At 40.5% G+C, this 27,418-nt stretch overlaps 1 protein-coding gene and 1 non-coding gene across 4 annotated transcripts in view; one reads left to right on the top strand and one right to left on the bottom strand.

The window, feature by feature from the left end:
* Positions 1-27,418, top strand: part of MAGED1 (MAGE family member D1) — a 99,261-nt gene that overhangs the window by 65,780 nt on the left and 6,063 nt on the right. Inside the window, exons 1-3 of one of the 3 annotated variants that reach the window (XM_521067.7) lie at positions 24,629-24,926; positions 25,440-25,520; positions 26,222-26,929. In XM_521067.7, coding sequence (XP_521067.3) covers positions 25,476-25,520; positions 26,222-26,929 — 753 coding nt within the window. In that variant the 5' untranslated portion in view covers positions 24,629-24,926; positions 25,440-25,475. Of the gene's footprint in view, positions 1-24,628; positions 24,927-25,439; positions 25,521-26,221; positions 26,930-27,418 lie in introns of those variants that run through there. The other 2 variants (XM_003317464.5, XM_054676291.2) reach the window with 2 other exon arrangements.
* LOC112207176 (U6 spliceosomal RNA) lies at positions 1,899-2,002 on the bottom strand. Its single transcript, XR_002941635.1, has one exon. It is a non-coding gene; the product is annotated as a U6 spliceosomal RNA (small nuclear RNA).

Here is a 27,418-nt window from a genome sequence, read left to right on the forward strand (position 1 = left end):
AGTGAGAAGGTTGGTGTATGTCTGTGTGTCTATGTGTGCTGGGGAAAATGAGAAGTGTGTCTCTTTGTGAGGACAGATGGATACAGTGAGCATGAGTAATCACAGTCAATGAAAATGTGATAATTTGGAGTGGGGAAATCATGAGTGTCTGAATAGGGTTGTTGAATAAAGTATATGATGGGAAAATGCAGAGTTTCTGAGTGCCAGTGAGGAATGGGGAATATATGTGTGTGAGAGCACAGTTGATGTGGTTATTGGTTGTGAGTATGTATGAAATGGAGGTGGTATGAGAATGTGTGGAAGGAGATTTGGAGGATGATACAAGTTTGATAATGGAGACGTGGGCTGTGTGTATGATAGTGGGTGTGGCTAGACACTGCGTAATGGTGTAGTGTAGGGATTGAGTAATTGGGGTGTGACTATATGAATGATGGGGATGGTGTGTATGATAATGGGGATTGAATTAAGTTAGTGGTATTTGACAGTGGGTGTCGTGGGTACCATATCTGTTCTGGTCTAAAGACATTTTATTTATGATAGTACAGGATAGGACAGAGTATGTGTGGAAATGGGAGTGATAGAGACAGTGTACATGTTAGTGGGCATATTAATCCATTTTCACACTGCTATAAAGAGATACCTGAGACTGGACAATTTATTAAAAAGAAAGAGGGTTTAGGGTGCTGGTATTGCAGGCATGAACCACTGCCCTTGGCCTGGAAGATCTCCATTTTTATGATTTTTTTCATTTTTAATTTTTTTTTAAGAGACAGGGTATCCGCCGGGTGCGGTGGCTTATGCCTGTGATTCCAGCAGTTTGGGAGGCCGAGGCAGGCGAATCGCTTGAGCTCAGGAGTTTGAGATCAGCCTGGGCAACATGGTAAAACCCTGTCTCTACAAAAATAATGCAAAAATTAGACCGGTGTGGTGGCGGGTACCTGTGGTCCCAGTGCTTGGGAGGCTGAGGCGGGAGAATTGCTTGAACCCAGGAGGCGGAGATTGCAGTGAGCCGAGATCGTGCCACTGAACTCCAGCCTGGGTGACAGAGTGAGACCCTGTCTCAAAACGAAACAAAACAAAAAGAGACGGAGTCTTGCCCTGGCGCCCAGGCTGGGGTGCAGTGGTGCTATCATAGCTCACTGCAGCCTAAACTCCTGGGGTCAGGGGATCCTTCTGCCTCAGCCTCCTGAGTAGCTGAGACTAGGAGGGTGAGCCACCGTGCTGGGCTAAGATCTCCATTTTTAGACACTTTATCTCAGTGTATTCAAAATATGGTTCTTGGACAAGTGTGGGTTGGTGATCTGGTCTGCCATGAACTGAGCCTAAGTGTTTGGGAACTTTTACTGCAATTTTAGAGTGATTTTATTTATGTTGAATCAATAATTTAAAAAGTGAGGCTTGTATTTTGTATTCTATAATTTACTGTAATATCATTTTTTCTAGAAACAGACTCTTATTTCACAAAAGTATTGGTTGAAACGAATTAAAGTGAACAAAAAACCAACTGGTTTTGCACAAGTAGTTTGAAATATATTGCTCTATCTTACTCAAAACTGATGCGTATGTGATTTCTTTTTCTATAATGTGAAGTTTTTTTTGTTGTTGTTCTTTGGGGATCTTGTGCTCTACTCCTAAAATATTAATGTCATGCAGGATTCCAGAATTGTTTTGTTTTGTTCCAGATATTTACCTTGCGTATATAAAGATGTGGTCATTCTTTGCATGCTCTTTCCCCAGAGACACATGTAAATGGAGTTGTAATTTCCTGTTGGTAAACAGCAAGTATTTAAATTTAGAATCAGGTGGTAAGGTTGATATGTAGAAGGGTAATACATTGGATTGCCTTCAAAGTGATATCTTTTCCAGTTAACTGTTAACTCACTAGTTTACTGTTTTTCTTTTCTTTCTTATGCTTCATGAATTTGTGTGTCATCTGTACAGGGGCCATGTGCTAATCTCTGCACGGTTCCAATTTTAGTGTTTGTGCTGCCAAAGCAAGCACGGCTTTTCTTAATCGTATCAAATATTACATGGTATGTTAAAACAGTATAGATCTGGCTTAAGGTATTTCACGGATGACAAATGGACCTCATGTTATAGAGGAATGAAAGATATAAATTAATAAAACATGATCATGATAAGAATAAAACCAAACTAAATCTCCTCTCCAGTGCTTGGCAGCACACTCCCGGAGAGGGTTCAGGCTGTATGTGGCCCCCCAGCAGGTGCTCAGAGATGGCTTAATGGCCTCGGTGACAACAGGAGCCCAGACTGCATAAGATTCTGCCTCTGCAGATGCAGAACAGTAGGGGCCTCTGATGTGCTTGAACATCTGTTTTGGATCTCCATTTCTCCTCAAGAAGAGACTCCTTTTTAAAAATTATTTTTTTTGAAGCTGCATTACTTACTGATTTCCAGAGTCCTTTTACACCTGCCACTTCTCGAGGGAATATTTTGGGCATAATCTTTTTTTTTTTTAATTATACTAAGTTATAGGGTACATGTGCACAACGTGCAGGTTTGTTACTTATGTATACATGTGCCATGTTGGTGTGCTGCACCCATTAACTCGTCATTTACATTAGGTATATCTCCTAATGCTATCCCTCCCCCCTTCCCCCACCCCACAACAGGCCCTGGTGTGTGATGTTCCCCTTCCTGTGTCCAAGTGTTCTCATTGTTCAGTTCCCACCTATGAGTGAGAATATGCGGTGTTTGGTTTTTTGTCCTTGCAATAGTTTGCTGAGAATGATGGTTTCCAGCTTCATCCATGTCCCTACAAAGGACATGAACTCATCATTTTTTATGGCTGCATAGTATTCCATGGTGTATATGTGCCACATTTTCTTAATCCAGTCTATCATTGATGGACATTTTGGTTGGTTCCAAGTCTTTGCTATTGGGAATAGTGCCACAATAAACATACATGTGCATGTGTCTTTATAGCAGCATGATTTATAATCCTTTGAGTATATACCTAGTAATGGGATGGCTGGGTCAAATGGTATTTCTAGTTCTAGATCCCTGAGGAATCGCCACACCGACTTCTACAGTGGTTGAACTAGTTTCCAGTGCCACCAACAGTGTAAAAGTGTTCCTATTTCTCCACATCCTCTCCAGCATCTGTTGTTTCCTGACTTTTTCATGATTGCCATTCTAACTGGTGTGAGATGGTATCTCATTGTGGTTTTGATTTGCATTTCTCTGATGGCCAGTGATGATGAGCATTTTTTTAATGTGTTTATTGGCTGCATAAATGTCTTCCTTTGAAAAGTGTCTGTTCATATCCTTCACCCACTTTTTGATGGGGTTGTTTGTTTTTTTCTTGTAAATTTGTTTGAGTTCATTGTAGATTCTGGATATTAGCCCTTTGTCAGATGAGTAGGTTGCAAAAATTTTCTCCCATTCTGTAGGTTGCCTGTTCACTCTGGTGGTAGTTTCTTTTGCTGTGCAGAAGCTCTTTAGTTTAATTAGATCCCATTTGTCAATTTTGGCTTTTGTTGCCATTGCTTTTGGTGTTTTAGACATGAAGTCCTTGTTGGGCGTAATCTTTTAATCTTTCTGGAAAGCTAACAAAACATTATCTATGCCAGGCTTTCCACCAGGAACACCCCATTCTTTCCATCATAGTGCTTTTTAAAGGACTTTATCATTTGTTCTCTGGGTTCATTTAACTCTTAACTTACACCGATTTAGCATCTTTGCTATATTTCCTTTCTTGTTTCATTCTTTATATGTTATGTTACATTTCTGTTTGAGTCTTTACAGTATCTTCTTTCTTACCAACTTGTCTTTCTAGAATATTTTCACAATTAATGTTTTGGTTTGCTTTGAGGTAGGCGATCAGCAGGACTTGTTTTCTGAGCACTGGTCAGGACCCTGTCTATCTAAATGGTGTGTAGCAAAGAAACTGGCCAAAGCCATGTAGGACCAGCAATTATAATGCACTTGCGTAAGACACTTCTACCACTACCATGACAGTTTACAAATGCCATGGCAATGACCTGGAAGTTACCTTATATAATTCTGGGAACTCTCTTCCCTTTTTCCATAAAGTTTGTGAATAACCCATCCCTTATTTAGCAAATAATTAAGAATGGGTATAAATATAGGTAGCCAGCAATCCACAAGTGCTACTCTGGACCAATCTGCCTCTGGGGTGGCCCTGCTCTGTCTATGGAGCAGTCACTTGGCTGTACACTGTTGCTCAAATAAACTTGCTTTCTTTCATTGTCAAAAAAAAAAAAATAATAAATAAATAAATAAAAAGAAAGAGGGTTTAATTGACTCACAGTTCTGCATGGCTTGGGAGGGCTCAGGAAACTTACAATCATGGTGGAAGGGGAAGAGGCACATCTTGCATGGCAGCAGGTGAAAGAGAGTGAGCAAGAGTAGGGAAAACTGCCTTATAAAACCATCAGATCTCATGAGCACTCACTCACTATCATGAGAACAGGGTAAAGGAAAATGACTCCATGATCCAGTCACCTCCCACCCGGTCCCTCCCTTGACATGTGGGGATTATGAGGATTACAATTTGAGATGGGATTTGGGTGGGGACACAGAGCCAAACCATATCAGCAGGATTGAAAGGTAAAGTGTGAATATGATAGTTTGGAGAACTGGGACAATATGTGGAGATAATACTTTATAAGTCATTGTCATGATCATGAGTCAGAGAGAGTCATGTGAATGAGATAGTGTGTTAGACTCTGTGTGTGTGTGTGTGAGAGAGAGAGAGAGAGAGAAGTTGGGGTAGGGGCATGTCATGTTTTAGGATGGGTATTTGGAATATCATTTGGATATGAGTAACAAGGACCTAAAAATGAGTTGCTTAAAATAATTAGGGGATATCTTTTCCTTACCTGAAACAAGCCCAGGACCTCCACAATTTTATCAATGTCTCAGTCCCCTTATATATTTTTTTGTTCCTTGGTCCTTGGTATATAGCTCTCATCTTCCAGGTACCTTCTGGTTGAAGGATGCCTGCTGCAACTCTGGCCATCATTTCTATGTTTCAGGTAGAAAGAATGAGGAAGAGGAGAGGGCAAAAATACCTTGTCAGTGGAATTAGTCTCCTTATACAGAGCTTTCCCAAAAATCCTATCCAGTTACTGCCAAATGCATCTCATGGGAAAGAACTGTGACACATAGCCACCACTATCTGTAGCTGAGAGAACATGGTAAGAAAAAACAGTTTCTTAGTAAGGAAAAGGAGATGTTGGTAGGATATCACCAGTAGAGAAGGAGAGGTTGAAGATTTGCGAGAGGGAGTATAATTAATAGATGAAAATCACGATGGTGCTAGATACAGATGGGATATGACTGGCAGAGTTTGAGATGCTGGAGGATATCATGGTAAGCAAAAATAGACATATTGTCTCTGCCCTCATGAAGCTACTGTCTTGTGAAGAAGACAGTAATCGCAGACTCAAATATTTGTGAAGTTGTCACTCTGGTAAGTGCTATGGAGGGGAAGTACATGGTTCTGTGAATAGGTTAAAAGAGGGCTTTACCTAATCAGGGAAGTAAAAGCAGGGAGGAAGTAATGATGGAGATGAAACCAGAAGACAGATTCAGAATTGATTGGTTGAAGGATCTGTGGATGGGATGGGGTAAAAGTGTTTCCAGAAGAGGAAACAGCATGAACAAAGGGACTTATGCTCTGTTGTCTTTTAAAATGTATTTTATTTCACTTAGAATCTTTTCCATTATGTCTTCAAGTTCACTAATCTTTAGTAATTAATATCATCTAGCATTTTTTTCTTCTCAAATATTACAGTTTTTATATCTAGATGTATGACTTGGACCTTATTAAATAGATCTCATGTTTTTACTTAACATGACCATTCTTTCCTCTAAGTTTTTGGACACATGGAAATAGTTATAATGGCTTTTAATGTGCTTATCTGCTAATTATAACATCTATTAAATATTTAAGTTCTGGGTAAGTTTGGATTGATTGATTTTTCTCCTCACGATAGGTCCTATTTTTCTGCTTCTTGGTATGCCTGGTTTTTTTTTAATTCGATGCCAGGCAATGTAAATTTTACCTTTCGGTAAAATTTTGGTGAAATTTTTTCTTTTGGTGCTAGATATTTTTATATTCCTACAAAGCTACCTGAGCTTTGTTCTGAAATGCACTTCTTTGGAAACAGTTAGATCTTTTTGAGTCTTGCTTTTATGATTTGTTAGGCAGGACCACAGCAGTTTTTTGCATAAAGCTAATTATCCCTGACTGATGAGGCAAGACCCCTCTGAGTATCCCATGCCACATGAATTAGGAAGTTTTCCACTTTAGCTGGTGAGAACAGCATGGTCCCCAGACCTGTTGGAGCTTCTGGCACTTGTTCCCTTTAATCCTTTCAGGTGACTCTTTCCCCAGCCTCAGGCAGTTTCCTTTTATGAATTCACTGATCAGTACTCTGTCAAATACTTAATGGCAATCCTTCAAAGATCTCCAGTGTTCTCCCTGTGTAACTCTCTCTTTTTGGGTACTCTGCTCTGTGAACTCTAGCTACCTTGGTCTTTCTGGTCTCTCATCTCTGTCACTCCAATTCAAGGAATCTCCTGGATTCTGACTACATTCTCCCTTGTTGCTCCACAAACTGGAACCTCTCAAGCAGTAAGTGCTCACTTCTTTTTTCCTCATCTCTCAGGGATTACTCTTCTTCATTGCCTAATGTTCAGTGTCTTGAAAAACCATTATTTCATATTTTATGTCCATTTTTAAGTGTTTTTTGTCAGGTTGGAGGGCAAAATCCTGTCTCCAGCTTGCCTCTTAGGAAGTTATATGGTGGAGACCTGTTAGATAATTATTTTCTTTTCTTTTACAGTTGTTTGACCTTCTCACTACTGCCAAGTATCACAAATGAGTGACAGTTATAATTTTTTTATCAAATGAGAAAAGCCTGAGAATAAGAAATGTATTCAAAATCAGGGATTTGAGGAACAATTTGGGTCACAGGGGAATGTGGCCATATATTACAAGGATAACTCCTCGTGACTCTAACCACAAGGAACTTCTGAGCATAAAGACAAGTTAGAAAAGGAGATTAACCTTCTTTCAAAGGATAGATGTTTAAGGCTTGGGGTAGATATTCACAGGATTGGTTCCCAGCCAGGGGGCTTCCAAGACTATAGTAAGTGTTAGAGTAATTGTGCTCTAATCTCAGACATCCTACGGGAGGATGAAACCATACATAGGACAAACCCACACCCACACCCATAGTGTGGGTCACATGACCATAGCTTCAGACCAATTTCAGAGACTATAAATCAGCACGAAAAGGCCTTGATGGTGAGAAAATGTGTGAAGAGCATTGAAGAGCCTTTGGCCAAGCTTCAGATCTTATTAACATCAGATAATTCATTAGCAGAGATAAACTCTATGAATGTAGTGATCATGGATGGTCTTTCTTTCTTTCTTTTTTTTTTTCTTTTCACATTCAGTTGACTTTGTGGATGGTCTTTCAACCAGAGTTCAAATGTCATTCATTATTGTTAAACACATACTGAAGCCATAGAAATGCAGTCAGTGGAAAAAAGCCTTCAGGAACAAATCAAACCTGAGTAATCATGAGAAATTTCAACCTGGAGAGAAACTGTTGAATATACAAAATGTGATACTCCACTCTGTTCTTATCCCATGCAGACTCCCCCAATCTGTGTAAGTGATTCCTTTGGATCCCTCCTCACATGGCTTTGGTGAGGGAGTTGCATGCCCCTCTCCTTCCTCAAGAAAAAGGAAAACACTCTTCCCCAAGCCAAGGACTCACAACACTGTAAATTCTTATCTAATTCTTTCTAGCTTTCTGATTACATATGGGCTGAAAAGGAATGGAATGAATACCAGTAGCATGACTAGTATGCTCTCCCCATGTAAGGCCCGTAGGATTGTGTTCAGATCTCCTGGGATGTTCTTTTTAGAATGTGGAGGCACTGGGTACCTTTTTCTTTTCTTTTCTTTTCTTTTCTTTTTAAAGGCTTTTTAAAGGCTTTAACCAAAATTCTGAGGAAAGTGTGAAAGTTCCATTCAATAACCTGCTAAATTTATATTATCTTTTCTCATTTAATATTACAATAGAAGCATGCTTCTGCCATTAAAAACATCTGAATCGGATTTTTTATCACTTTCAATTTAAAGCATAGTCTTCAAAGGTAAATTACTAAGAAAGTATAGATATTTTTTAGGCTCTAAATATACGTTTCTGAATTGTTTTCTAGTAAAAGGAATATTTGTTTGGCTTTTCAATAGCAAAGGATATCCTCAGCATTTTTTTTTAATGGAGAAAATAATAGTGGAAAAGAAAGTCATAGATTGCATTTTTTCCTAGATCAGGAATTCATAAATAAGACTAAGAGGCAAGACACCAACCAAAAAAAGCATTTGCAACAAGTGTGACAGATACAAGGTTAATAACCTTAATGTACAAAGAACTCTCACAGCAAAATACAAATGATTAAGAAACGCTGAGAGTATCTTCCCATCATTAATAATAATAATAAATACAGTTTGAATCAATTAAATGTCATTTTGTCTATCAAAATGGCAAAGATATTTTTAAAGCAAATGTTCAGCACTGTTAAGGGTATGTGAGAAGTCTTCTGCATTGCTAGTGTTGACAAAAACCTTTCTAGAAAGCAATTTGGTATTATTGAATAACGGCCTTAAAATAGTTCATACCCCTTTGAACTAGTAATTCCATTTCTAATAATATACCATAAAGAAATAATTGGAGGTATGCACAGAGGTTTGTTGGGGGAAAATCACCACAATGATAATCTAGTGAACAAAAATAAATGGAAACAAGATTTTTGTTATTTGGTCAAGTAGGTAAGTTCATATGATGGGATATTACACGTTATCATAAAGAATTTTGCAAAGACTTTTTAATGTCATAGAAAATGTTATGCCAAGATAATTGTGATAAAACATTATATACAAAAAGAATCTCAGATGCAGTATATTAATTACAACTGTGCATGTATGTGTGTGATGTTAGACTTGGTATGGACCATTTTCCCAATGTTTTTCAGATGATTTTTCTTTTATAAAATGAAATCAGGAAATGTCATACTATGTAGCTGAACTCATATGACTTTTCTGAGTCCAGCTATATATCTATTTTAATTGTTGTTAATGTTCCATGATTCCCAAATTAAGTGGTTTATGAGGTTTATATTGATGCTGAACATTGAGGACACATATGGCACTAAATCATATCCCAGGTGTCTGAGAGCATTCAGATATGTCTTGAAATTTTCCAGTGCAAATCAAAGAGGGACTCTATGTCACAAGATACCAGAAGCTCACATGGTAAGGTCATCTGATGCAGTATCAAACAAATATCCCCAAACTGTGCATTGAGGTTCTACTTGCAGGCTTCCTCCCCTTGTCTCTTCTGATAATCTTCTGCTTATTAATGGAATGTGAGTTGCTGTGGTGATGGGGGTAAGGAATTAACTGGAAGGGAATTGTGCAATATGAAGGAAGGTGTAATCTATTTAAGTCTGTAAGAGATTACAAGTCACCAAGAAAGCCTGCGATGGTGAGAAAATGTGTGAAGAGCATTGAAGAGCCTTTAGCCAAGCTTCAGATCTTATTAACATCAAAATTCATTAGCAGTGATGAACTCTATGAATGTAGTAATCATGGATGGTCGTTCAAGCAGAGTTTGGATGTCATTCATTATTGTTAAATACATACTGAAGCCATAGGAATGCATTTGATATAATCCTAAGATGTCACTTTGCCTGCTCTTATGATGCAAATTGGCACCAGAAATCCAGCCAACTTTATTAAAATTGTGGAAATCTGACTGGACTCAGATCCATTAATCCTTGAAAGCAGGTAATACATGTATTTTTGCCATCATTATTTCTCCAGCACTTATCACAATGTGTAGCACTTTACTAGGTATACTTTTAAAATGTTTTAAAATTCTTATACATATATAAATAAAGAAGATAAAATCAAGTTGACTCAAGTCTAGAAAACATGGATGAGGGATTTAAGAATTCTAAAGTGTTTATTCTGAGGCACCATATTGCTTTATGTTTGGGCCTCAGTGTATATTACCAATGTAGAGGCTTCAAGAGGGACCCATTATTTCATATGGTTATTCTATCCTTTACTTAGGGGTGTTATAATCTCATGCTATGATTTTGTTTTTATTATATTTTGCTTTAAAGTACTATGATATTAATACATCATCTTTTTATTATTTGCATGTAATAACTTATTCCATCCTTTTATTTTCATCTTTGCTGTATCTTTATGTTTAAGATATTTCTCTTGTTAATTGCATGTAGCTGCCTTTATAATGGAAAGATACATAAATTTCCTTTAATTACAGCATCCTCAAATATTCTGTAATTGGAGATTTGATTTCCTCTTTGAAGGAAAGCTTCATTTATTCCTTCTCCAGTGCTCTCCTTTTCTTTATGTACTTCCAAGTTTCTGCCCTATATCATTTTCTTTCTGCCCGAAGAAAATCTTCTAATATTTCTTGCAGGGCAGGTCTGTTGGTGATCAATTCATTCTGTTTTTGTTCATCTGAGAATGTCTTTATTTCTCCTTTACTTTTTTTTTCTTCTCCTTTACTTTTGAAAGATCTTTTTCTATATGTAGAAATCTAGGGTGGTAGTCATTTTTCTTTTAACACTTTAAATATTTCACTTTACTCTTGTTGCTTGCATGGTTTCTGATGAAAGCTGCTATAATTATTATTCTTATTCTATTATAAGTAAGATATTTGGTGTTCTCTGAGCTTCCTGGATCTGTAATTTGGTGTCTGTCATTAATTTTGGAAAATTCTTAGCTATTATTACTTGATATTTCTTCTGCTGTATTCTCTTTCTCTTCTCCATCTGATGTTCCAGTTATGCATATGTGACTCCAGATTTGCCTATCCATCAAGATTTTAGGGTGATGATTTGCCCTGAAATTTCATTTCTCTGACAGGTCCAAAAAAGTGATTGATTTTTAGTTTGTCCAGGTTTTTTTTCTGGTTGTTGGTGCCTCCAGCCTCACATTGATTCTGTGGTGGAAGAAAAGCATGGGGAAGCAAAGAGTCAGTAGATATTGTGGGTTCCTTAAAAAGGAGGAACCATAAGCCCCATATTTTAGGGATGGGAAGAAATGCCAGGTAGGTTTGTAAGATCCTTAAGCAATGTGTTCTTGTGTCTCACCTTCTGGCTAAGGCCAGAGAGGACAAGACTACAAAATAGAATTGTCTGCGTGGTGTCTATAATTATTTGGAGCCTCTTCGTGTGGTTTCCCTCAGCTCAGGGTATTTACAGGAGTATATGTGAGACAAAGACAGCCTCACAGAGGTTAATAGACCTCAGCATATCATAGGAACAGTAGAATGTTTTCCATGTATATGAGTGATATATGATACCCAAAGAGATAGTTGGACCCAAAGCAGCTTTACAGTAAAGAAGGAAGCTCACTCAACAGCTACCTGCTTGGACAGACATTGATAAACAAATATGACATGTATGCCAGCATGGATACATGATACCCAACATATGTTACCCATCCTGATGTTTTGACACTATTTAACATCCCTAGAACTTAAATACAACCCCAAAGCAGAGAGTGAGAGGGGGACTCCATACTGCTGGAGATTAAGTTTCCACCACTCGGTAGAATGGGAACTTGACATATAATTTATGTTGAGTTGCAGAGAAAATAACTTACATTTCCTGCATACCGGAGTTTGTCAGATAATACCCATACCTGCAGAACAATCATTAACAGAAAGTGGGTGATAAACACTGAGTATCTCAAACAAATTTATCTACTCAAAACATGGGGTATGTGGCTGTTATAGTAGAAAACCACGGTGGTCTTATCTCAAGGCCAGAGTGAGATGTGAGAAATGACCTCTGGCATTTTGGTGGGTACCAACATAAAGAGAACAGGGAATCTGAGGAGAGCAAAGGACAACTTCTCTGCAGAATGAAATCACTGTCATTGGTGAGGTGTGATTCTACTTCATTTCTTCATCTTCCTGTCCCTGTCCCTCTTCAAATACTTCTCTTTTCTCCCTGGTTATTTCCTCTACTCCCTCCTTCCTCTTTTTTATCCCTCTCCTTGTTTATTTTTCATCCCTCCTTATCTACTCCTTAACCTCTTGTCTTAGTCAGTTCGGGCTGCTGTAACTGACTACCATAGACTGGGTGGCTTAAACAATAGAAATATACTTCTCACCATTCTGGAGGCTGGGAAGTCCAAGACAAAGGCACTGGCAGATCTGCTGTCTGTTGAGGGCCCTCTTTTTCCTGGTTTGCAGATAGCCATCTTCTCGTTGTGTCCTCACAAGGTGGAGAGCAGACCGAGGAAGCAAGCTTTCTCCCTTCTCTTCTTATAAGGTCATTAATCTCATTATGAGGGCTCTACCCATATGACCTTATTACCTCCCAAAGTCCCCATCTCCAATACAGTCACACTGAGGATTTAGGTTTCAACATCTGAATTTGGTGGGGCCACAAACATTTTGTCCATACCACCCCTCTATCTACTCCTGCCTCCCTCTCATGCTCTTCCACCTTACATCCTCTTCTCTTTCCTCTTGCTTTTTCTTTTTCTTTTCTTTTCTTTTTTTTTTTTTTTGAGATGGAGTTTCGCTCTCGTTGCCCAGGCTGGAGTGCAATGGTAATATCTTGGCTCACTGCAACCTCCGCCTCCTGGGTAGAAGCGATTTTCCTGCCTCAGCCTCCTGAGTAGCTGGGATTACAGGCACTTGCCACCATGCCCAGCTAATTTTTTGTATTTTCAGTAGAGACGGGGTTTCACCATGTTGGCCAGGCTGGTCTCGAACTCCTGACCTCAGGTGATCTACCTGCCTCAGCCTCCCAAAGTGCTGGGATTACAGGCATGAACCATTGCACCTGGCCTCCTCTTGCTTTTTCTACTTCAACTTAGTATCTGTTCTTTCTCCATTATCTTATTTTTCCTTATCTTCCTAATTCCATTTACTTCCAGCTGCTATTTTCATTCATCTTTTCTTATTCCCATTATATTCTTTCTTCTTTTCTTCTTCCCTCTCTTCCTCCTCAATTCCTTTCTTTCCTACTTGACCTTCTTTCTCATTTCTCCCACTCTTCATGCTCCCATCTAACAAGATAGTGGAAAAGAGAGAAAAAGGTAATAGAATGCAATAAAAATGTACTTAAAATGGTAACAGGAATAGGTGATGGGTTTGACTGGGGAATAAGGCAGAGAGAGGCATTATGAATAACCCAAAGTAAAATAGGGAGAAAAAGAAGCTATTAAATATGATTTTTAAAAACTACTTATCAAAAAGCCATAATTATTCTGATAGGCAAAATGGTAAAGTCACTTCAGGAAAAAGAAAGGGATGTTACTTATTTAGATTATTACTCAATATTGCTCTTGATGTTTTAGCAACTCAGAGAAGACCACCAAATAAGTGCTATTCATATTGTAAAAGAAGTGATCAAATTATTTCTTTTTCTTATAGTGTGATTGTACATTAAGAAATCACAATAGATTTTTAAAAAAATAAAATACTAGAATTGAGGACTTCTACTTCCAGAAAGAAGTAGTAAACAGGGTAGATGTATTTTCCCTATTCATCTCTGGAAAAAATATATAAACAAAACATAAGAAGACCCAGAAAGTTGAAAAGAAGATGATGTATTCTCTAGGGAACTTGTAACCAAGGAATCAACATGGAGGTAAGTTCCCTGTGTTTTCTTTTTGCTGCGTACATCCTAGACCAGATGCTAGAGAAACTGGCAAACTGGAAACACCAAAGGGCACAGACAAAAAAAAAAAAAAAAAAAGCTTCAATGTAAATCCACTCTTTCTTCACCTAAAGAACAGACAGCTTAGTAAGGCAATTATTTTTTACTTTTTTTTTTTTTTTTGAGACGGAGTCTCACTCTTGTTGTCCAGGCTGGAGTGCAGTGGTGCGATCTTGGCTCACTGCAACCTCCGCCTCCCGGGTTCAAGCGATTCTCCTGCCTCAGCCTCCTGAGTAGCTGGAATTACAGGCACGTGCCACCACGCCCGGCTAATTTTTGTATTTTTAGTAGAGACGGAGTTTTGCCATGTTGTCCAGGCTGGTCTCGAACTCGTGACCTCAGGTGATCCGCCTGCCTCAGCCTCCCAAAGTGCTGGGATTACAGGCGTGAGCCACTGCGCCTGGCTGACAAAATTTTTTAAACAATGACCGCTCTACTGTAGCTAAATACCAGAGAAGACTATACCTCTACCCCTACTAGCAAAGGCCAACTAGAGAGACTTCCACCCTTGCCAGCCTGTAATAAGACCTCTAATTCCCTGATAGAGTGGTAAGATGAATGGGGAGTGGGAACATTCTAGTCCCCTCAGTTAGTAGAGACTATGTGGGGAGCCTAGATTTCCACCCCTAATGAGTGATAATGAGGTGCCTCTCCCCTAACAAATGGTGTGGTATCAAGAGGAAGCCTAATGAAGAGTCAGGTTTTTATCACCACCCAACAGTAACAATGATACCTGTCTATCAGTGGTCTCAATGGAGGCCATTTGGAGAGAAGTAACTGGGCACCCAGTCTCTCCCAAGCAGAGTGGTACTGGTAAAAGCTGGAACTGTCACTTAGCCCATGGTGACAGGAAGCTCCTCAACCCCAGGTATCAGTGGAATCTGAGTATGGAACCTGGACTTCCACCTACATGTGGTAAAACAGAAGATTTAAATAAGACCCAGATCTTCATAACATAATATGCAAAAATATCCAGGATTCAACTGAAAATCACTTGTCATAGTGAGAACTGTAATAATCACAACTTGAGTGACAAAAGACGGTCAACACACATCAACATCAAGATGGCACAGTTATTAGAATCATCTGACAAAGATTTTTAAACAGCCATCCTAAAAATGTTTCAGTGAGCAATTGTGAACATGCTTAGAACAAATGAAAAAAAGGATGTCTTAGCAAAGAAATTGGAAATCTCTAAAAGAAATCAGAGATATAAAGAAAAATTAATAGGAAATTTTAAAACTGAAAATTTTAATACATGGACTTTAAAAAACAAACCTCAGTAGATGAACTCAACAGCAAAATAAAAATAACAGAAGAATTAATCAGGAACTTGAAGATAGAACAATAGAAATTATTCAGTCTGAATGACAGAGAAAAATATACTGAAAAACAAAACAACAACAACAAAAAACAGAGCCTTAGGCACTTGTTGGACTATTACAAAAGATTTAAATATGTGTCATTGTAATCACAGAAGAGAGAGAGAAGAGGTACTGAAAAAGTGTTGAGAGATACAATGGCTGAAAATGTCCCAAATTTGGGGGTGGGGGAGACAATCCCACAGATTCAGTGATTCAAGAAGCTGAGCAACCCCCCAAGAAGATATGGTCAAAGAAACCATTTTCAAACTTCTGAAAGCTTAAGACAGAACAAAAAATCTTGAAACCCACCAGAGCAAAATGACACCTTACCTATAGAGAATACCAAAGCAATGACAGACAGAAGCTCTCTCATTAGATACCATAGAGGCCACAATATTTTTCAAGTGCTGCAAGAAAAGACTCATTAACCTGGAATTAAATACTCAATGAAAATAAAATACCCAATGAAAATAAAATATCCTTTAGTAATAAAGAGTAAATCAAGACATTTCCAGAAGAAGGAAAACTAAGAATTTGTTTCTAGCCTACCTATCCTAAAATAATGGCCAAAGGAAGTTCTTATAAAAGAAATTAAGAATTCTAACAATTGTTCAAAGAAGGATGAACAGCATTTCTACACAATCTCATCCAGAAAATAAGAGGAAACAACTTCCATTAATTCTGTGAAGTCAGTCTTACCCTCATCCCGAAACCAAAGTACACGAAAGAAACTTACACATTAATATGTCTCACGAACATAGACGCAAAAGTCTTCAACAGAATATTAGTAAGTCAAATCCAGTGTTGTAGAAAACGTTATACACCATGACCAAGTGGAATTTATTCCATGTACGGTTCAGCATCCATAAATCCAGCAATGTAATCCATTATATCAACAGGCTAAAGAATAAAAGCCATTATCATATTGATTGACAAAGAAAAAGCATTTTAGAAAATCCAACAGTTCATTTTTGCTAAAAACTGTCAGCAACCCACTAATAGAGAGTAACTTCCTCAATTTGATTTTTTAAGATATGCACTAAACCTTCACCTGGCATCAGACTTAATGGTGAGAGACTGAATTTCTCCTTGCCATCAGGAACAAGGTAAGTATTTGCACTCACCACTGCTATCAAAATAGTATTGGGTTGCTGGATCATATGACAGTTCTGTTTTTAGTTTTTTGAGGAACCTCTATACTGTTTCTAAAGTGGCTGTATTAATTTACATTCCAAAAAAAATGTATGAGTGTTCCTCTTTCTCCACATCCTTGCCAACATCCATTACTTTTTGTCTTTTTGGTAATAGCCATTATTAACTGGAGTGAAATTATATCTCTTTGTGGTTTTGATTTGTATTTCTCTAATGACTAGTGATGGTGAGCATTTTAAAAAAATATTCCCTTGGTCATTTGTATGCCTTTTGAGAATTATCTATTCAGGTCATTTACCCATTTTTAAATTGGAGGATTTGCGGAGTGTGTATGTGTGTGTGTGTTTCTATTGAGTTATTGGAGTTCCTTATATATTCTGGTTATTAAATTCCTTGTCAGTTGAATAGTTTGCAAATATTTTCTCCCATCCTGTAGGTTTTCTCTTCACTTTGTTGATTGTTTCCTTTGCTGTGCAGAAGCTTTTTAGCTTGATGTGATCCCATTTGTTCATTTTTTCTTTGTTTGAGGTGCTTTTGAGGTCTTACTAAAAAAATCTTTGCCCAAACCAATCCCGGGGCACTTCCCTAATGTTTTCTTCCAGTACTTTAATAGTTATAGGTCTTATATTTAAGTCTTTAACCCATTCTGATTTGATTTTTGTATATGGTGAGAGATAGGTCCAAAAGAAAGAAAAATCAATATATCAAAGAGATAACTGGATTCTTGTGTTTATTGTAGCACTATTCACAATGCCGAGATAGGGAATCAACCTAAGGGTCCATCAGTGGATGAATAGATAAAGAAAATATGGTATATATGCACAATGAAATATTATTCAGCCATAAAAATAAGGAGAGCCTGTCATTTGCAGCTACATGGATGGAACTGGAGGACATTATATTAAGTGAAATAAGCTAGACACAGAAAGACAAATATTACATATTCTCACTTATATGCAGGAGCTAAGGAAAATTTGATTTCATGGAAGTAGAGAGTAGAGTGATGATTACCAGAGGCTGAGAAGGGTGGGGGGTGGGGAGCTTAAAGAGGGGTTGTTTAAGGGGTACAAAAATACAGTTAGTAGGAATAAGACCTAGTAGTCAGTAGCACAATACAGCGACTATAGTTAACAATCATTTATTGTATGTTTCAAAATAACTAGGGGAGTGGATTTGGAACGTTCCCAATACAAAGAAATGATAAATGTTTGAGGTGATAGATATCTCAGTTACCCTGATGAGATCATTATACAAGATCGTACCCTGATGAGATCATTATACATCATATACATGTATCAAAGTATCACATGTAACCCATGAATATATACAACAAATATGTATCCATAAAAATTAAAAATTAAAGGTAAATCTAAGCATGCTTCTTAAAAAACAAAGCACAACAAAAAGCAAAATAATAATGGAAATTCTAGCCAGCTCAGTAAAGAAAGAAAAGCAATACAGATCAGAAAGGAAGAAATAAAACTCACTATTTCCAGATGTCATGATAGTATATGTAGAAATTCCCAAAATCTACCAAAAAAAAAAAAATCTCCTAGAACTAATAAGTGAGTTTAGCAGGTCACAGGGTACAAGGTCAACTTACCAATATCAATTTTATTTCTATATCCTAGCAATGAGCACGTGGAAATTAAAAATAGAATACTGGGCTGGGCACAGTGGCTCACACTTGTAATCCCAGCACTTTGGGAGGCTGAGGCGGGAGCAATCACTTCAGCTCAGGAGTTCGAAACCAGCCTAGGCAACATAGGGAGACCACATCTCTACAAAAATTCAAATAATTAACTGGGCATGGTGTCACGCACCTGTGGTCCCAGCTACTTGGGAGGCTGAAGTGGGAGGATCGCTTGAGCCCAAGAGTTGAAGGCTGCAGTAAGCCATGATCGCACCATTGCACTCCAGCCTCAGCAACAGAACAAGGCCCTGTCTCAAAACAAAGAAGAAAAAAAAGAGAATACAATGACTCAAAAAAAAAAAAGGTGAAATACGTGTAAATTGACAAAACATATACAATATTTCTATACTAAAAACTACAACGTTAGTGAAGAAATTAAAGAAGAGCAAAATAAATGGAGAAGCACATATCGTCACATTCATGGATTGTAAGAATCAATGTAAAAAATGATATTAATTTTCCCTAAATTGATACACAGTTTAAGTGCAGTTCCTATCAAAATCCCTGCAAGATGTTTTGTAGATATAAATAAGATTATCCCAAAATATATGGAAAGACAAAAGAACCAGAATAATACATAAAATAATTTTGAAAAAGAAAGATAAAGTGGGAGAAATCATTCTATTCAAATTTGAGACTACTGACTATTATAATCAAGACTGTAGGATTTGGTAGATGAACAGACACAGAAAATAGAATAGAACAGAGAACTCAGAAATTGCCTCACAAATATGCCAGCTGATTTTCGACAAAGGTGCAAAAACAATTCAAAGGAAGAAGGATCACCCTTTAATCACCCTGTACTGGCCTGACTGGATATCCATAGCTCTGACACCCACCCCCCTGCCCCCTCCCCGCTGCCAAATGAACTTCAGCCTAAACCTCACACCTCATTAAAACTTAAACTCAAATGGATGACAGACATCGATGTAAAAATTAAAACCATAAAACTTTTAGAAGATATTGTAGGAGAAAATTGTGAGGTACTAGGGCTTGTTGAAGAGTTCTTAGAAATGAAATAAAGCCCACAATCCATAAAAGGAAAAAAAAAACCAATAAATTGAATTTCTTCAAAATTTCCCCTGCAAAAGTCTCTGCAAACTGGGAGAAAGTATTTGCAAACCATATATCTGACAAAAGACTCATACATAAAATACATGAACTCTCAATATTCAACAGTAAAAGAGAAAAGAAAGAAAACAATGCAATTAAGGGTAATGGGGGGCTGGGAAGGAGGTGGGGATGGTTAATGGGTACAAAAAATACTTAGAAACAATGGATAAGACCTACTACTTGATAGCACAATAGGGTGACTATAGTTAATTGTACATTTTAAAGTAACATAGTGTAATTGGGTTGTTTGTAACTCAAAGCATAAATGCTTGAGGGGATGGATTCTCAGTGATGTGCTTATTTTACATTGCATTCCTGTATCAAAACGTCTCATGTACCCCATGAATATATATACCTACTATGTACCCACAAAATTTTTTTTAATTAAAAAATAGGTAAAAGGCATGAAGAGGCATTTAATCAAAGAGGATATATGGATGGCAGATAAGCACATGTAAAGATGTTCAACATCATTAGCCATTAGGGAAATGCAAATTAAAACCACAGTAAGATATTACTACACACCTATGGCCAAAATATCCTGACACCAGCAGATGCTAGCAAGGATTTGGAGAAACTGTATCCTTCACACATTGCTGGTGGGAATGTCAAATGGTATGATCACTCTAGGAAAGTTTGGTAATTTCTTGTAAAACTAACATGCACTTACTATATACCCCAACAATTGCACTCTTGGGTACTTATCCCAGAGAAATGGGAACTTAGGTTCATACAGATACTTGTACACAAATGTGTGTAGCAGCTTCATTCACAGTAGCCCAAAACTGGAAATGACCCAGATGTCTTTCAGTGGGTGAATGGTTAAACCAACTGTTGTAGCACCTCTATACCATGTAATAGTACTCAACAATAAAACAAGAAACTCTGATACACAAGACAACTGGGATGCATCTCACAGGCATTATGCTGAGTGTGAAAAAAGCCAATCTCAAAATGTGACATATTGTATGATTACATTTTCATGACCTCTTGAAATGATAAAATTATAGAGATGGAGAACACATTAGTGGCTGCCAGGGGTTAGGGATGGGGGCGGTGGAGGAGGGTTGGTTGTGACTATAATGGGGTAGTAAGAGGGAAATCTTTGTGGTGATGAAATAGTTCTGTGTCTTGATTGCTGTGGTGTTTGTAGAGACTTCCACATGTGATAAGGTGATATAGAACTATATACACATATTGTACCAATGTCAGTGTCTTGGTTTTGATTTTGTACTGCAGTTACACAGATGTAACCATTGGGGAAGCAGATAAAGGGTACATAGAACCTCACTGTACTATCCTCGCAATTCCCTGTGTATCTGTAATTATTTCAAAATAAAAAGTTTAAAAAGTTTTTTAAAAGCAGAATTAATAAAATATTACCTAAAAGCAGTAGGGCATCAGTTATATTTCAAAAATCATGTCATAGGGCCGGGCATGGTGGCTCATGCCTGTAATCCTAACACTTTGGGAGGCCGAGGTGGGTGGATCACCTGAGGTCAGGAGTTCTACACCAGCCTGGCCAACATGGTGAAACCCCATCTCTCCTGAAAATAGAAAAATTATCCGGGCGTGGTGGTGGGTGCCTGTAATCCCAGTTACTCGGGAGGCTCTAGCAGGAGAATCACTTGAACCTGGGAGGTGGAGGTTGTAGTGAGCTGAGATCATGCCACTGCACTCCAGCCTGAGTGAAAGAGTGAGACTCTGTCTCAAAAACAAAAAAAAGCCATATGTATTAGCTGGTTGGATACCATTGCTGCCGCTACTGAACAATGGACACCGGATGTTAGCCCTGCCGCTAATGCTGCCCCTAGAAACTGGATTTTCTTGTGGCTGCTGCTCCCACCACCACAACTATGGTGGTGAATTCCATCACTGCATATTTGAATTACTCCTTTGAAACAAAGTGTTAGGTCTAAGTTGTAACTGCAGTGAAAGGGTTGTACTCAGCAGGTCTGCAATGTTCAAACCCTGTGCTTTCCAAAAAAAGGTCTTTTGCAAAGAATGCTTTGGCTCTTGACCAGCTCTTGGGAGATAATCTGTAAGCCCTGGGAAGTATCCTGCCTGATCAGAGTGTCTTTGTTTACTGTGGCCTTGGCCCACACTGGATAGTTTGTGCTAACAGTGTGATTTGTGGTGTGAGCCTTGGGCTGAGAGATACTAGTTTAACCTCTGCATGGACTAGAGACTGAATAACTAAGGTCAACCACACAGGTGCTCCATGCCTATCTGACTGAACCCCAAAAACAACTCTGGGCACCAAGGCTTGGGTGAACTTCCCTGGTTGACAGTATTTCATACATGTTTTCACACATCATTGTTGGGGGAATTAAGCACTGGCCATACAACTCCATTGGGAGAGTACAACTGAAAAGTCGTGCCTGGTCTCTCCTGAATTTTTCCCTATGTACTTTTTACTTTTGCTGATTTTAATCTGTATCCTTTCACTGTAATAAACAATAGCCATAACACTTTTTCTGAGTTCTCCGAGTCCTTCTAGCAAATCATTGAATCTGAGGATGGTCTTCAGGAGCTTGCCACACTGGTAAATCCTAGATCACATTCTCTTAGCTGCCAAGGGCATGTGAAGAAGTGAATATCTGGCCTTTGTGGCTTTTGCAGTTGGAACTGTTAAATAAGAATATATATGACCTTACTAAAATGTTAAAAATCGAAATACATCTGGCCCCAAGGGTTTTCAGTAAGGATCTATAACGCTATATAAAGAACTCCTAAAAGTCAGTAAGACAGACAACCCAAATGAAAAACAGGTAAAATATACAAGCATATTACAAAATAAATCTAATATGTTCATTAATGTATAAAAATGTGTTCTACCACATTGCTTATCAGAAATATAAATTAAAACCATAAGGAGATACCAATAAATACACATAAGATTGGCAAAAAAAAAAAAAAATGGAAAAGTCTTGTAGAGTATGTCAGTCTTACTCCTGGGCTTCTGGTGTCACGGAAATAAAGACAAACATTAATTATTAAAGTATAAGAATATATGTACAAGTATTTTTATTGCAATGTTGTTGTATGTGCCACGCTCCCCACAAAAATCCTGAAACTAAAATGGATTCCATCCATGGAATGGTTAAATACATTGTGGTACATTCTTACCATGGAATATTATGCAGTCATTTAAAAGAACGAATCACAGGTAGACTGTTGTCAAATAAGATAATTCAGACACATAAAAGTTCATGTAATCTTAAATTTGTAAAAATAAAAAACAACTTTTGAGTATGGAAGGATATCAAATGGTGTTAAAAACAAGTGTTTGGCAGGTGAAGGTAGAATTGAAAGGAAGTGGGAAGCAGTAAGGAAAAGAATGCAATTTAAGGTCTGGCATATATAACACATCATTTATGTAACAACATATATGTGCGTAAAGTATGAAAAGGTAGCACCAAATCTAAGCAATTGTCCAAGGTGATGAGATTTAGTGATGTTTATTTAATTTCTAAAATATTTAGGCAGTGTTTGAATGTATAGTGATGAGTGTGCATTATTTGTATAATGAGGAAAAATAAGTGAATTGATCACAGGAAAAATTGCCTCTCAGGTTTCTTGCTTTAGCAATGGGATGGAGAGTGCGATTCATTCATTTAACAAATATTTATTGAGGATATAAAAATGTGCCAGGCATGGTTCTAGGTGCTGGGGAAACAACAATGAATAAAACAAAAATCTGTCTCCCTAAGAGGTTTACACTCTAAATGGGGGAGAAAGGCATAACTAGAGGAGAAACACTGTGTTGGTGAGAAGGAGGAGGCGTATGAAGGAATCGGTTTGGGACCTGTTAATTTAGAGAATACTGAGAGATATCCATTTGGAGAAGTGAGGTAGGTAGTTACTATGGATCTAGAATTCATAGGCCAAGTCATGACCGAAGATAGAGATATGGAAACAGATAGCATAGAAAATGGTGTTTCTGACCTCCTTTCCTGAGTCTGATCACGTCTCACTGCAGACACTTTACAGAGGAAGTGCTGAGGAAAAACAGGCAGCTGACAGAGGAGGTTGCTATGCAACAGATGAGGAAAGTCATCCAGCCAGGCAGAACTGATGTTGGCCCTTGGGGACCAAATGCTGCAGTCCTTCCTAGCATTAGCTTCCTTTCATGTTCAGGCTTCTGGCATGAGTTGATGCCAGAACAAATGTGAACTGCACAAAGATCTGTCTTGAATTTTGGAAATGTACCAGTTTAATTTGAGTCACCTCACATCTGTATTTAATTTTCTGCCTTTTTGAGTTTCTCCAGTTATCCTGGAAGCATAGCAGTGTGTGTGTCCTTGGGTAGGACCCACTTGCTGTGCATTCCACTTTGCACATTGAGAAACCAGGCCCAGAGAATTGAGTGACCCGTGCGGGCTCACACAGCTCGAGACAGACAGGCTGGGCACTCCATCCCTGGAATTCTGAAGCCCAGCCCAGTTTCTCTCCATAAAACCACAGCTGCCCCAGGCCCCAGCCCTGAAAGGAACCAGGGCTTGCCATGGCTCAGACACACAGGTCTGATTGTCCTGGCTGCTCCAGTGGGCACCAGGAAGGCCTCAGGGACATTGTGATTGTGTCCCTGATAAGGAAGAGGCCTGATGTTCTGAGCACAGAGTGGACCCCAAGGAGCAATTCCCACACCTGGATGGACCCACACAGGGCAGGGGGAGGGTGGGGGCCTCTGCTTGTGTCCTCCTGAATGCAGAGCATGAGCTTGGGCCTCCTAGAACACAAACTTTGCTTGTTTGGTACAAATGGGGTGCCGTGGTCTGTTGCTCAAATGGAGGAGGGAGGGGTACCCTTAGTCCCCAGGCCAGCATGAGCAGAACGTGGGCTTTGGAGTCAGGAAGACCCAGACCCAAATTTTGCATTTTGTTTCCTGGCTCTGTGGCCTTGTCTAGTTCATGCAATGTATCTGTGCCTCAGCTTCCTGATCTGCAAAATGGGGGTGCTGACATCCACTTCCCAGGGCTGCTGTGACAGGAAGACAAGCTCCAGCACAAATCCTGCTGTGATGTACAAGCTGTGCCCTTCCCTCCTTTCCTCCCCCAACACACACAAAATGAGTCCATCACCGGAGCTGCAGAAAGAAAGGGAAGAAACTAACGTTCTTTCTGCGTCTGGGAGCTTGTGGGGGCGGGCAGGGGGTGAGGGAGAAATCATGGAGTCACGTGGCAGCCACAGACTTACTACTACTACTTTGTTAGCTCCAATAGTGTATCCTCTCAGGCCATTCCGTTTCCTCAGCAGAGGTCTAACACTTGTTGCAATTAGAGACCCCACACAGAGACCTAAGCATGCTGGACAAGGGGGTGGAGATGCAAGCCGGCCTGACAGGAGGGGCCTTGAATAGGGGAGGGACGGAATAGAGACGCATTGCGGAAAAGGTAGGGGGCCGGTGTGTGGGGCAAGGGGTGGGACCAAGAGGCACAGCGCATCTGTGGGGGAGGGGGCGTAGAGGAAGGGGAGGTGCTGTTGTATAGTGTCGACCTGGTTGGTGGTGGGGTGGTGTGTTGGCAAAGGGGGCGGGACCGCCTTCCAGCGCACATGCGCATCATGGTCTCCAGGACGAAGCTTTTGTTGGGAAAGCAGGCGGGACTGACTTTGGCCGTTCAGTGTTTGCGCATGCGCGTAACGTCCTGAGGCGGTGGGTGGTATATTAGGCGAAGAGGCGGGGTCGCCCAAGCTGCCGCGCTGGCATTTTCTCCTGGACAAGGAGAGAGTGCGGCTGCTGAGAGCCGAGCCCAGCAATCCCGATCCTCTGAGTCGTGAAGAAGGGAGGCAGCGAGGGGGTTGGGGTTGGGGCCTGAGGCAAGGTGAGAATTAGCCCCCAGACTGGGCATCTGCCCCCTGGTGCGGGCCCCCATTTTTTTTTATCCCGATCCCTTCACCCTGGATTCTGAATCCCCTTCCACCCCCCAAACCCCAATTCAATGCCCCTCCCGATCCTTCCTGATTCAAAACCCCTGTCCGATCCCTCCCATCGTTCGAAATCCTCAGATTCCTTGACCTCGATCTGTACTGTTAGATGATTCCTCCTGACTCAAAACCTCCATGCAACTTCCCAAATGCGAATCCCAACCCAACCGCACCCCCCCTCCGAATTCAGAACTCATCTGCTTCCCGATCCCCATTTGAAGCTTCGCCCTGTCAGTAGCTTCTCGGGGTTCAGAACCTCCATCTGGACGCCCATTCACTTTTACCGCTCCGATCCGTTCCTCCTCACATTCACCTTATCCGCCCGCACAGTCAGACCACAGTCACCCCCCTCCCAATTAGGTCCTTCGTATTTGCCCTCTGTAGTATAATGCCCTGCCCCTCTCCCACAGCCCCCAGGCTCCGCTCTTGCCAGAGGGACAGGAGCCATGGCTCAGAAAATGGACTGTGGTGCGGGCCTCCTCGGCTTCCAGGTGAGATCTCCACTCCCCACCCCACCATTTCCCCAGCCGACAGTCACCCCTCCCCGCGGGCCTCTTTGGTCTCCCAAACGCCGGGATCCGGTTTGACCCTATTTAGTGACTAGACTCCGTGGGCTTTTCGAATTCCCATCGTTTATCGAAGGGGGGGAGGGGCGTCTCTTTTCAGCCATCAGTCCCTGCTCAGAGAGAGGGGAGACCCTGTTAGTAGTCAGGGCAATCTGCCCAGAGAATGCGGGGTGGGTAAGGAACCATTTTTTTTTTCCAGAGTCCTGACGCTTGTAGAGCAGTCTGTCACCCCCTCCCCAAGCCTCCTGCCTCCACCCTCCCTCTTTCTGCATTCCCCACTCTGTGCGACCCCCCTTATTCTCAACTCCGCGATCCGCCTGCCGTCCTGAGCTGCTACTGCACGCCTCTTGGAGCGTCCCCGGCTCCTGTTCGTGCCCACTTTCCGCATACCGCCCCACCCCTCATTTTGCCCCTGCCCTACTTCACCCCTGCCACATGTTTAGTACCCGCCTGGTCCCCCATCGCCCCTCGCGGGCCCCCTAGATCTCTGCCTCAGCCCCCCTGTTTTTGCACCCACCTCCCGCCTGCAGCTCCGCTGCTGCGCTGCCACCCGGGCTCCCTATTCCCACCCCACCTCCTGCCTCAGAGGCCCAGAGATTTAATTTTTTTCCCCCCTGTGTTTGCAGGCTGAGGCCTCCGTAGAAGACAGCGCCTTGCTTATGCAGACCTTGATGGAGGCCATCCAGATCTCAGAGGCTCCACCTACTAACCAGGCCACCACAGCTGCTAGTCCCCAGAGTTCACAGCCCCCAACTGCCAATGAGATGGCTGACATTCAGGTTTCAGCAGCTGCCGCTAGGCCTAAGTCAGCCTTTAAAGTCCAGAATGCCACCACAAAAGGCCCAAATGGTGTCTATGATTTCTCTCAGGCTCATAATGCCAAGGATGTGCCCAACACGCAGCCCAAGGCAGCCTTTAAGTCCCAAAATGCTACCCCAAAGGGTCCAAATGCTGCCTATGATTTTTCCCAGGCAGCAACCACTGGTGAGTTAGCTGCTAACAAGTCTGAGATGGCCTTCAAGGCCCAGAATGCCACTACTAAAGTGGGCCCAAATGCCACCTACAATTTCTCTCAGTCTCTCAATGCCAATGACCTGGCCAACAGCAGGCCTAAGACCCCTTTCAAGGCTTGGAATGATACCACTAAGGCCCCAACAGCTGATACCCAGACCCAGAATGTAAATCAGGCCAAAATGTCCACTTCCCAGGCTGACATAGAGACCGACCCAGGTATCTCTGAACCTGACGGTGCAACTGCACAGACATCAGCAGATGGTTCCCAGGCTCAGAATCTGGAGTCCCGGACAATAATTCGGGGCAAGAGGACCCGCAAGGTGAGATCCCTGCTAACTTCATTTTGCTTTGGGGCTCTCTCCTTTCTTCTCTGAGGGTGTTCATTTGTTCTAAACAAAACAATGTATGTAACTGTATTCAGCTAGGCTATAGGGCATTTGAAGAGAATGTTTATTCCTGTCCTCCGGATGTTCACAAACTGATGGGGAGATAATACATGGACACAAATAATATATACAACCTGTATGTAATTCAGTTTACATTTTGTTATGTTAGTAACCACCATGTGTTAAGCCTTGAGCTAGGCACATTCACACAGGTTGTCTCATTAAACCTTAAAGGCACCTCCTACCAGGTAGGGATCATAGTGCCAATTTTACAAAGAAGGAAATTAAGTGCCAGAGAGGTGAAGTGACTTGAGTGATTTGTTCAGGGTGGTACAGGCAGAACCAGTGGTGGACATAGGAAGAGGAGAAGCCTCAGGCCCCATCTTTGGGTTGCTCCTGGCCTGGCTCGGAGATGAAACTCCT

This window comes from Pan troglodytes, chromosome X (assembly GCF_028858775.2).
Source record: "Pan troglodytes isolate AG18354 chromosome X, NHGRI_mPanTro3-v2.0_pri, whole genome shotgun sequence".
NCBI classification, from domain to species: Eukaryota; Metazoa; Chordata; class Mammalia; order Primates; family Hominidae; genus Pan; species Pan troglodytes.